We start from the raw sequence: 11527 nt of genomic DNA, 5'->3' as shown, positions 1-11527 counted from the left end.
GTCTCGCGAGATCCCGCCTGAGGTAACCTTGGAGACCGGCGGGCGTCGCCGGCGGCGGGGCGGGCGGAGCGCGGTGTCGCGATAGTCGGCGACAGCCGGGGGGGTGGGGGATGGGGGATGGCGGGGGTGATGTTCTGCGAGCCCCGGCACCTCTACAACATCATCAACCAGTACCGGTGGAGATCGCGGCTGACGGAGCCCAACTACCTGTGCCTGCTGGGTGAGGCCGCGGCACAGGCCTGTCCCTGCCTGCCCCTGTCCCTGCCTGCCCCTGTCCCTGCCTGCCCCTGTCCCTGGTCCTGTTCCTGCCAGTCCCTGCCTGCCCCTGTCCCTGTCCCTGCCTTGCCTTGTCCCTGCCTGCCCCTGTCTCTGCTCCTGTCCCTGCCTGCCCCTGTCTCTGCTCCTCTCCCTGCCTGCCCCTGTCCCTGCCTGCTCCATCCCTGCCTGCCCCTGTCCCTGCTGCTGTCCCTGCCTGCTCCTGTCCCTGTCCCTGCCTGCCCCATCCCCGCCTGCCCCTGTCCCTGTCCCTGTCCCTGCCTGCCCCATCCCTGCCTGTCCCTGTCCCTGCCTGTCCCTGCCTGCCCCAGTTCCTGCCCCAGTTCCTGCCCCTGCCTGTCCCTGCCTGCCCCAGTTCCTGCCCCTGCCCCTGCCTGTCCCTGCCTGCAGCCAGATATCCTGAGCCAACAGGGCTTGTGAGGAAAAGCACACACAACACTTCTCACCATTTCTGGGGCCTTCCTCCCATCCCATTTCAGGTGCTGTGAGCTGGTGCTGCTTTGGCTTTCCTCGTGCTCAGCTCTCCCTGCTCGCATCAGTCCCATGGATACACACTGTCCCTCCCCTGCTGCTCCCAGAGGTTTCAGAACTGGACTGGATTTCTCAGCCATTACACAAAGATTCCTGATGGCCACACCATTCTGCATAGTGCCAGTACCCACAGAAGGGCGCCTGACATTGCAATGTCATTCGGTGTTTTGGTCAGGGACTCCCAGCTCCAGTTTGGGAGTGGGGTTGGGGTCTTTGCAGGGCCCCTCTCCCCAGCTCTGGAGCAGCACAGGCAGAGCTGCTGGGCAGGGCAGAGCAGGCACAGGGCAGAGCACAGGGAACGGCTGGGAATGCTGCAGGGGCACACTTGGGCCAGGACTAACACTGCTGGCTATCACTGCTGTTACACACGGACTCACATCAACCCTGGAGTGTTACACCCACACCAGAAGGCCTCAGTTTCTAAAAAAATAAATCATAGAATCATCAGAGTTGGAAAAGACCTTCAAGTTCATCAAACAGCTGACCCTGCAACACTAAAACCACCCCCAAACCATATTCCCAAGTGGCACACTTCCAAACCTCTATCTCTGGGGTGATGCCTGAATTCCCACTGACCAAACACAAAGAGGATTCCACCTTTAAAAGCCAACTGCTCTGTCTTGCTTGGTTTTTTTCCAGATGCCCGTTCTCAGCTTGAATTCGATGACAGCCACATTGTCACAGCCCAGAGGATTGAACTGGTGAGGGGACTGCTGTTTGTGTGAACCCCCCCTGGATTTAGCAATCAGCAGGCAGCCCGAGCTGGTTTGAAAGCCACGGGACATGTCCCAGCCCCTGCCCTGGCCCGGCCCTGCCGCTGGGGGGATGTACTCTGTCACAAAGCAGAGGTGGCTCCCGCAGCCCGAAGGATTGGCACAGGGCCGCTGAGTGTCAGGGAAAGCATTGCTCAAGAGCTCACACGGCGCAGCCTTGCCTCACAAGGCCGGCGCTGGCATCTGCGCCGCTGCCGCTGGAGCAATCGGCGGGATTTGCATCATCCCTGACTCCTAAGCGGGGCTGTCAGTGCCGTGCCACCCACGCTGCAACCCCCACGCGTAGCTGGAGAGTTGCAGCTTGCGAGGTGTCAGGAGTGTTGATGCCAGCAGAGTGGAGCCGTGCCCCTGATGGAATTGCTCTGTGATTTTGGTAGAGCCCTGCGGGGGAGTATGTGATCCCCAACCCCGAGGAGCTGGCCTATGTCAGATTCTGCGTGGTGTATGACCACGACACTGGCTTTTTGGGCTCCACTGACTGTCAGGAGAAGGAGGAGGAGGAGGAGGAGGAGGAGGAAGAAACAGGTACGTGTGACCCGTGTCAGTCCAGTCCTCACTGCTGGATATTCTTCCCATTCCTCATTTCATTTTATGAGCTTGTTGGAAGAGATGTAAATGTTCCCAGTTTTGTGTGAAAAACTGCCCTGCCTCTGTTTTTTCACTGTGTTGTGTTCTCTTTTGAAGCCTGTGTTCTCAGGCTTCAAAAATCCAGGTTTTATTTCAAAGCATCCTGGCAGCCCTGGTTTCCCATCTGTGGGTGATCCTCTGAAGCTCCTTGTTTCATGTGAGGAATGGGTTCTCTTTTTTTGCACATTTCCCTGAGATTTGGCTTGTCCAACAATTGCCTTTCAGGGAGCAGCTCTGCTTCAGAGACTGAAATCAGCAGCTCAGATTCCACGTGTTCCCAGAGTGAGTACTTCCTTCTTTGAGGGTCACAAAAGGCTTTCACTTCACGATATTGAAAAAGATTTACCTTCAGTGGGGGTGGTGATTTCACCAAGAAATGTGAAGTGCTGGAAACTTTTCCATGGCATTGTTCAGTTTTCCTTGAACCATGGAAGTGTTTGCCTTTCACACATCCTTTGGCAAGGAGTTCTGCTGTGAGCAGAACCACTTCTGTTTGTTTGAGCTTTACAAAAGCTACAGAGTTTTAGCAAAGATTTACATCACTTTTTAAAGAAAAAAAATAGTGGAGGTGTAAGGGGAATGAATAAAGCAAGCAGGTTCCTAAATGCTCAGTGGTGAGGCAGGAGAGGGAAGGTGTGAAGAATCAGAGCTGGCTTTCTAAAGCAGACAGAGCTAGAGGGAAGCAGGATGGATTCCTTGGGAAGAGGAGCAGCCATCTCTCATAATCTACTTCACTGAGGGGGGTGTTTAAAACATTTGTGAAGAATTTGATTAAGACACTTCCTTTTTTTCCCTCTTGCCTAAAGCAGACTCAAGAAAAGGACCTCCATAAAACTAAGATTATTACATTTAAATTAATGCAATTTCCCTGTTATGGGAACTTCTTACAAGCGTTTCCCAAAGAAAAACGGGGAGAGGAAAAGAAATCTGGTCCTAGAAGAGAAACCAGGAGAGGAATAAAAGATGAGGATGAGAGGGGAAAAGCAGCACCCCCTGTAAGTGACCTGCAGCAACAAGTAAAGAAAAAGTTGAGCTTTTAACAAAGTTTTCTCCAGAGGATTAGGTGGAATGAAAAGGGATTTGCTGTGGATGCCAGGGAGGCAGATGGAAACACTGGACCTGCCCAGGCAAGCAGCTCTCTGGTCTCTTTAGGTGCTGAGGAAGGAGATGCCCTCCTCCACGCCAGAAACTTGGAGCAGTTCACCCGTCACCCCGTGCTCCTCCTGAAGGGAGGTTACAGGCGTTTTTCAGCTTGTTACCATTTCCTGAAGAGCCACAAGACACTGTGGATGCCCCAGGTGAGATGAGACTAATTTCCAAGCAGATGACATTAATATTCAGCTGGTGATGGCTGGTGAATTCAGGTTAGATGGTAGCACAGTAATTCCAGACAAAGGAATTAAATGAATTTGAGTTACTGTGCTTGCTCCAAGTCTCACCACTGATTCTTTTACAGCCACACTTCTTCCTCTCCTATTGCCTGAAAGGAAATTCATGGAAACAAGCTGGGAATGTTCCCCTGATAACCCCAAAACTGGCCTATGGAGAGTACAGATAACTGAACAAACAGTAGCAAGTGATGACAGGAAGCAGGCTGCTCTCTCACACGTGGTTATCTGGCATAGTACACAGCAAGTGTTTTCAAACAGAAGTACAATTCCTACCAAGCACTGTGATCCGTGTCTTTTCATCAGGAAGGGTCACAAAGCAAGTGCTTGTGCCTTGTTTCGATAGGCCCGGGAAGAAAACAGCCATCCACTCAAACACAGTGTCCTGATTGCTTGGTTTCACCTATGAACATCAATCTGTTTAGCTTATGAGAAACAATTACCCTTCACTGCACATTTAGGACAGTCAGGGCAGGTTAAGAAGGTGCTGGACAGCAGAGCATTTCATTCCAAGGTGTATTTTGTTCCCATCTGGTTCCCAGGGCAGGTGCTAACCTGGGGATGCTACAGCACAGGAGAGAAATCGATTCACTTTGTGCTGCCCTGTGGAGGGCAATTCACTGCTGAGCTTCCTGCTCAGACTCAGCTGGACACAGGCACCTCCTTGCCTCTCAGTTGAAGCTTTAAATTGTTAGACTCCTCCTTTGTGCTCCTGGAACAGTATCCAGGCACATCCCCTTAGGGATGAGAGGCACTGCTGGCTGCTCGTGTGTTTTCCTCGACACAGGATGCAGCTGTGGATTTGTGCTGTGCCACTCCGGGGCACCTGCAGCTCTGCAGGTGGCAGATGATTTCATTTAGCCTTGCAAACAGTAACCAGGGAGAACATCAAACGAATCCGTCCTGCTGCAGCCCCTCCAGACAATGGAAAGAATGTATTCCACCTCCTGTTTAGCTGGGATTTGCTTCAAGTAATGCCACAACAACCGTGAGGCTGTTAATTATTCTCAGTAAAACTAGCAAAGACTTCAAAATACAGCAAATCCAGGTGATTGAATGAATCATTACACTAAAATATGTCATGGGCTGCTGACTAAGTGCCTGTTCAACTAAGTGCCTGTTCAACTCTTCTCATGACTTCTGTTTCAGACTAATGGGAGCAAAGACACTCTCTAACCTGAGCCTGTGGTTTCTTTCTGGCAGGAGCTAGACACCTTCCAGCCATACCCTGTAGAAATACTGCCTGCAAAGCTATACATGGGCAATTTCAAGCAGGCCAGTGACAAACAAATTCAGAAAGATCTGAGGATCAAGGCACTGGTCAACGTCTCTGAGCAGCCTGTAACACTGTAAGTTAAATAGTTCAAGGCTTACCCTCACCAGTGTCTGTGATGTGAAAAAATGAGGTGACACAGAGTTTATTGGCAGAGGAGTCAGTGCCTGTGGCCTTCCAAGGAAACCTCTGCAGGTTCCAGTGCCATTTCATGCTCAGTTTTCTGATTTCTGCTCTAGAGTTAGCACAACAGCAACACAGTCCTGCAGCCCTTGACCATGCCACGGGTGAACTGGGTAAGAGGAGGACTGGGAAGCCCTTGGTATTTCAAGTCTATCACCTACCACCACTCTTCAGGAAAAACCTGTATCTCTAAATAGCTTTCAGAGCAAAATCTTACCAACATATCCGTGTAAAAGCTAAGTCAGCAATATATCACATTTTTGTTCTTCCTTCCTTACCTGCTCTGTCCATGACCAGACAGCTCAGTCTGCAGGACTTGCTGGAAATGCAGTTTCACACAGTGAAAAACCCAGTGGCATTTCTCAAGGTGGTGACCCAGACAAAGTAACAAATCCAGCCACCCACCCCAGGACATGTGCACCAGCAGACATTTCTCATGCCTTTGTCCCCAGAGGAATGTCTCTGCACTGTGGGTAATATTCCTGTGCCCTCTGCATGATGTGCTTCCACATTTTGGAAATTCCTCACCAATTTGTTGCCCCTCTGAGCCTGTGGAAGGAGGAGATGCTGCCATAGAAAACCACATGAAGGGAACTGGGGGGCCCCACAAAACTGCCAACACACACTCTGTGAAAGCACATCTGCTCTCAGTTCCTCTGTTTTCACTTATCTCTCTGTAGGTTATCTATCTGTAGGTTAAGGCATCAATACTGATACCATTGAAATGGAAAATCAGCGATTAAACTGGTTCTGGGTTACAAACATCTCTGTGCCTCACCATAATAAATCCCTTATCATGTTAATGATGACAGTGATTAAAAACTCACAAATGTAACAGCAAACAAAATTATCACCTTGCCTCCAACAAACACATCTTGTCAAGGCTGCTCCTCGGCTCCATGTGGTGTGTGTGCTCTTTTTGCAGGTTTGCAGAAGAAGGTAAATCCCTCCATGTATCTGTTCCTGATTCACTCGAAGCAGATCTTTTTTCTTCCTTCCCCACCATTTCTCATTTCATAGGTGAGTGGATCCTGATCTGCAATTCCTGGGCCCTTGCTCACTGTGGGATATTAGATGGGAGTGACAGGAAGCCCAGGCAGGAGGGTAAGCAAGCCCACACCCTGATGGATGCCAGAGCTGCCTCACTAACCAGCCTGATGGACAGGGAGCACATTTTACAGGGCATCTGACTCTGGTGTCCCTGCTCACTTGAAAGGATACCTCACTCTGATAGCAGGGAGCTTTCCACCCAGATCTTTGCAGCAGGGAATCTACCAGGGCTTCACAGGATTCCCTCTTACTCCTTTGACTCGCACCAGCCCAAATCTTCAGCCAGCAGAGCTTTATTTGAAGCAGAGTGTGACACACATTAGAGAGCTCAGCACGAGGCATTGATAATCTTTGTGATTTGCAGTGCAGACCCACTGTAGGGCCCAGGAAGACTTTCAGGTTGGACAGCATGAACCTGCCTTCAGCTGATTACATCAGATAGGACAAGAAAAAACACACTCTGCAGCTCAGTGCCTGCAGCTCAGGCTCCTGCAGCTCCATCCTGATGCTGTCCAGCCATGTTGTTATCTTTTATTGTGCTTATCAAATAACACCTGCCACAGACCAAGGCCCTGCTGAGCTGTGCTGGACAGAGCCAGAAGCAAAAGACCACCCTGTCCCCACAGAGCTTAATCCAAGTACAGTATCAGACATGACAACTGCACACAAATAAGCAACATTTGAGGATATAATTTTGTAGTCCTGAACTGAATTTCATTATTTGCTGCACCTGAATGTTGACATTCACTTGCCTTTCATTGTGCCTCATGCTTCTCCCCAGTATTTCAGAAGTTTCCTTCTGACATTACACATGATTTGTGGCTGTTCCCAAACCAGACCACAAGAGCCTATTAGCTGCACTTGTGGAAGTGTTGCACTGTTTACCTGATAGTGGAACTGTTTATTTGGCAGTGGAGAGCAGATTACTCAAACCAGAACACGAGACTAAAGCTCTCCACATGCTCCAAGAGGAGTGTGCATGTCCTCATGCCAGGTGGATGTTGGAGTGAGGCCAGTTCTACCCAGATCTTAGGGTAGAAGTAATAAAAATTCTATTCTAGAAATTCTATTCTAGAAATAGAACTGTATCTCACAATAGAAATTAGTTTAAAATTGCTGACTTAGTGTTTGGAAAAAAAAATAAATAAACAAAACATCTTGACAGCACTAAAAGAAAAGGTTTTGCTCTATGAATTCTGGAGTTCAGTTGCTGATATTTTAAAAATATCGTTCTGTCTAGAGATGGAGAGAAAGAATTTAAAATTATTAATTAAATATGCAACCTTCCAGGCAAAATAAAATTTCAATACCTTTAGACCTGTCTGGGGAGAGTTTGTGAGGCTGACCACAGCTGGTAGGTCATGAAAGACCACTTCTCCTCAGATCCCTGATGTGAGGGTGACACTGGTGTGTAATGAAGCATTGACTGGTCATTGTCATTGGTGCTGCTCTTCAAGGCCACGTTTCAACTGTGGATTTTCACAGAAATGGGAGCTGGCAGTGCCCATCTGCTGCTGCCAGGGCTCCTGAGGGCTCCTGTCTCTCAGGCTGCAGCCCCCCTGTCAGCTGTCACCACATGAGTGCTTGACTCTGCCACGGGGAGCTCCATTTGCCAGCTCACTAATTGGTGATTGGCATTTCTTGCTCAGATGCTCAGCTGGACGTGGGAGCAGTGCTGGTGTTCTCCAGCCTGGGGATCAGCCGGAGCAGCACGGCCACCATGGCCTATCTGATGCACTCCTGCCGCTTCTCCCTGCAGGTATGTCACTGTCACAGTGCCACACACACTGCCTCTGCTCCTCAGACCTCCTCCTGAAGCCCCATCACTGTGGTAGCAAGACATTCTCTGTGATTTCATGCACAATATCCACCCGATGATGGAACTGATTATGTGATTTGAGACTGCATCTTCTTTAGACCCTTAAGGAGGTGGATTAGGTGTGGTTTTGGATCTGTGAGTCCTTACTCTAGAACTTGTGATATTTTTGTTTTTCCTCCTTAGCTAAAGGGCTAGAAAAGCAAAGCTGTGGATACAGAACGTGGTATTTATCTCCTGGATTTGAGGGAAAGAGTGGAAGCTACTGCCGTTAATCCCATCTCTTAATTCCATGGTGTTAGAGAAGTCCAGAACCCAGTGCTTGCAGGGCTCTCATTTACCATTGACTTCAGCACTTACTCCTTCCAAAATCCTTTTTTATTCCTCCAGAGGCAATCCCCTCCCACAGACACTCCTGGGTAGAAGTCTGCGATGGGATAATACCTGCCCAAAGGGGATGAACAGGTCAGATGGCCAGTACAGGCTGTTCCATAGCTCTGAATAAGGAAAGAAATTAGTGAAGGACGCCTGGGGATGGCCTGGCTGTGCAAGAGCCTGGTGGCCTCTCCCCTGGTGCCAGGCCTTTCTCCCTTTGCATCCAACACACCAGCAGCATCTCCTGGTGCCTCCTAACAGGGAGCAGGAGAGTTCCCATGGCAGCTGCCCAGCCCCTCCTCAAAAGCCTCACCCTTGTTTGGAAAGCTCAGGAGCTTGAAGGGATTGATCCAAACTTCACCAAAGCTGGGTCTGTATCTGATAAGGTGATTGATTTTGTGCAAACATGTCCAATGTAAGAGGAAGGCTCTCTCCATGGCTGTGTGCCAGTGGGTAATTAGAGGCTGAGGGTGCCAGCAGGGCTCAGCCAGGGTTCAGTCCCTGCACTAACAGGGATGTGATTGCTCCTGCAGGCTGATAACAGCCACTCGCTCACTGAATCACAGAGTGTGCTTCCAATGGCAGTGCAAAAGTCAAAGCCTGAGCCTTGCCATTCCCCTCAGTTGGCATCAACAGGTTGGTCTCAGCATTTACTAAATGCCAAAAAAAAAAAAAAAAGAAAAAGAAAACATTGACAGGGCAGTGCTTGCCCACTGTTGGCTGGGCAAAGCTTTCCTGAGGGATTATCCTGGCAGCCAAGTTTGTTTCTTGCAGACAAAAGCAGTGCAACAGATTCCTGTGTGATCCTCCAGCCAATCCAGGCAAAGATCTTTGAAATCCAAAAAGGCAAATCCTTCCAAAAAGGCAAAACCAAGGGAGAGTTGGGATGTGCAGCCCCTGATTCTATTAGTGAGCAATATGTGAGTAAATCTGTTGAGCCCAGGGGAACCAGAGACACCCACACTGTGAACCCAGAGGAGTAAATATTGGAATATCAGCCTCAGAGCCTGCAGAATCAGCAAGATTAGAAAAACAAACCAATGGAGCACTATCTGCTGACCTTTGGTCTCATTTCCCTTAAGCAACCCTCCAAGTGCAGGGGTCAAGCTCTTTTACAAGCAGGAAGATGAGCACTGACAGGAAAAGCCAGGGATGGAGCTGGAGTCATGCTGGTGGCTCTGCCCTGTGTGTGTCAGAGTTTCTAGGTGATTACTTGGAGCTAACAAATAATTAAGATGGCTGTAATTAATACAGTGGGATAACAGAGGTCTTAACTGCTCTGCCACAACAGGGCACACCAATCCAAAAACGTGATAACCTTCATTGCTTTATAACCTTTGTGAAAAATGCCAATCACTTGGCTTTAAAATGTTAAAAGTTTTATAGTAATAAAATGGTTATAAAAATAGCAATACAATTAGAGTAATAAAAATTTGAACAATTGAGATTAGGACAATATGAGACAATAAACACAGAGAGTTACAGACGGTCTGGGTGCCTTTTTGGGGCAAAATAAGCCCGAAAAAGGACCCAGGTTAACAGAGGATTAACCCTTAAAAGCAACAGCCTGTTGCATATTCATACCCCTCATACACGATGCATAAATTCCATTCAAACAAAGGATTCTGTCTGGTCAGCATCAGCTTCTTCCTCTAATCCTGACAGCGACTTCATGGCTGAGCGAGGTGGGAAGAAGTTAGTTTTCAGCTGATGAGGGAGCAATAAATTCTCTGTCTCTGAAAGATTTAGGTGTCCTGTGGCTGCTGTCTGGTGCGAGTCCTTTCTTTAAAAAAAGTATCTTACATAGCATAGTTTCTATTTTAACATTATGTTATAACCTGAAACTATATTTAACACACTACTTAAGAAAATTAATACAGCATAACTTTGTAACATAACACATACAATATTCATTTTAATATTTGCGGAAAGCCAATCATAAAATGCCCATTTTTCACAACCTTTATGGCTGATACTTCACTGCTTTGCTCATCATCTGTGGAAGGAACAGCATTTTAGGGTGGAAAATCCAGGACTGCATCGCTCCAGCAGAGCAGAATAACACTCAGTAGTGAAAACAGCCTGAGCTGTCCTCGTGTCCAGGAGAGCAGAGCATGAAAGGGACAGGTTTCTCCAGGTCACACCTGGACCCAGCCTGTCCCCACTTTGCTACCAAACTCCTCTCTGCAGGTTCTTGCTGTCCAGCACGGGGAGCAAATACAAAGCTGTGTTGACTGAAGCGTAGCAGCTTTGTAAAAATGCCCCAAGAGTCACTTTCTGTGCAATTCCTAACACTTCTTCACTTTCCTTCTGTTTACAGAGAGCTTGGAAATACCTTCTGAAATGCAAAATGAACATGAGGCCACACCGGGGCTTTGTGGAACAGCTCTCAGCCTGGGAGACCCAGATCTATGGGTACCCAGTCACAGACGTGTCTGAACCAAATTACTGACAGAGAGCACCCGTGGGGAAAGCCACTTCCCCTTCCTGGGGAGAAAGTTACCTGAACGCTGTGTGAAAAAAGACCCAAATGCAATGGGAAAGCTTTCCTCTAGCTCCATGTCATTTTGGGTCAAGATCTGGAGCTTCCTGGGGAACTCAGCTGTGCTGGAGGAGGTGGAAGTTTGGGGATCCTGCAGGATCATCAGACACAGCTCGACTCTTCTGTAAGCAAAGGGGATTATGACCACAGCTGTGGGGCAGTCAGTAGGGTTATCTCTGTAGGGGTTTGTTAGCCATGGTCTGGAATAGTAAATGTAGAGTCTGACAGTGCCCACTTCCAGCCCGGAGAGGTGACAACAGAATTTCCCTGTTTCAGAAGTCCCTGTGCCCTGTGAATGCCTTCTCAGCCCCCACGGCCTCTCACAGCCTCGCTGCCTGGGTTGTTGACAAGCCCACCCTTCCCATTTGCTGCCTTCCAACCCTACAACCAAACCTCTGGGCAGAGGTGGTGATTTTAGAGCCTCAGTGCTGTCCCATGCAACCTCAACCAGTACCTAAATCAGTACCGTCCTTCCTCTTACAGCACTCCCAATTCTGTTCTTTGAATCACAAAATAAAACACGACAGAAAACCCTCCCTGCCTTGGCAGCGCTCTGTGTTCGGGACGCAGCGGTGTGGGTGTGGGTTTCTCATTCCCACACGCGCGGCCAGGGCCGGGAGCGAGCCCGGAGAGCTGCCCGGGCCGGGAGCGAGCCCGGCGCACCGCACACAGCCCGCAGCTCCCGCGAAGGGC

The 11527-nt window shown here is 49.1% G+C and overlaps 1 protein-coding gene across 1 annotated transcript; it reads left to right on the top strand.

Annotated features, from left to right (window-relative positions):
- The first annotated feature begins 7 nt into the window (after positions 1–7).
- STYXL1 (serine/threonine/tyrosine interacting like 1) lies at positions 8–11367 on the top strand. Its single transcript, XM_038157794.1, has 9 exons — positions 8–220; positions 1447–1508; positions 1958–2105; positions 2433–2489; positions 3360–3505; positions 4799–4944; positions 5977–6071; positions 7751–7860; positions 10613–11367. The coding sequence occupies exons 1-9, from the start codon at positions 118–120 to the stop codon at positions 10742–10744; spliced, it is 999 nt and encodes a 332-aa protein (XP_038013722.1). The 5' UTR covers positions 8–117; the 3' UTR covers positions 10745–11367.
- The last annotated feature ends 160 nt before the right edge of the window (positions 11368–11527 follow it).

This window comes from Motacilla alba, chromosome 19, assembly GCF_015832195.1.
Source record: "Motacilla alba alba isolate MOTALB_02 chromosome 19, Motacilla_alba_V1.0_pri, whole genome shotgun sequence".
NCBI classification, from domain to species: Eukaryota; Metazoa; Chordata; class Aves; order Passeriformes; family Motacillidae; genus Motacilla; species Motacilla alba.
Note: the sequence above shows the minus strand (reverse complement) of the source record. Positions and strands in the feature narration are given on the sequence as shown.

Coding starts and splice junctions, on each gene's coding strand:
- STYXL1 (XM_038157794.1), top strand. CDS start 118: ATGGCGGGGGTGATGTTCTGCGAGCCCCGGCACCTCTACAACATCATC. Junction 2,106..2,432: donor GGAGGAGGAGGAAGAAACAG/GTACGTGTGACC, acceptor ATTGCCTTTCAG/GGAGCAGCTCTGCTTCAGAG. Junction 3,506..4,798: donor AGACACTGTGGATGCCCCAG/GTGAGATGAGAC, acceptor TCTTTCTGGCAG/GAGCTAGACACCTTCCAGCC.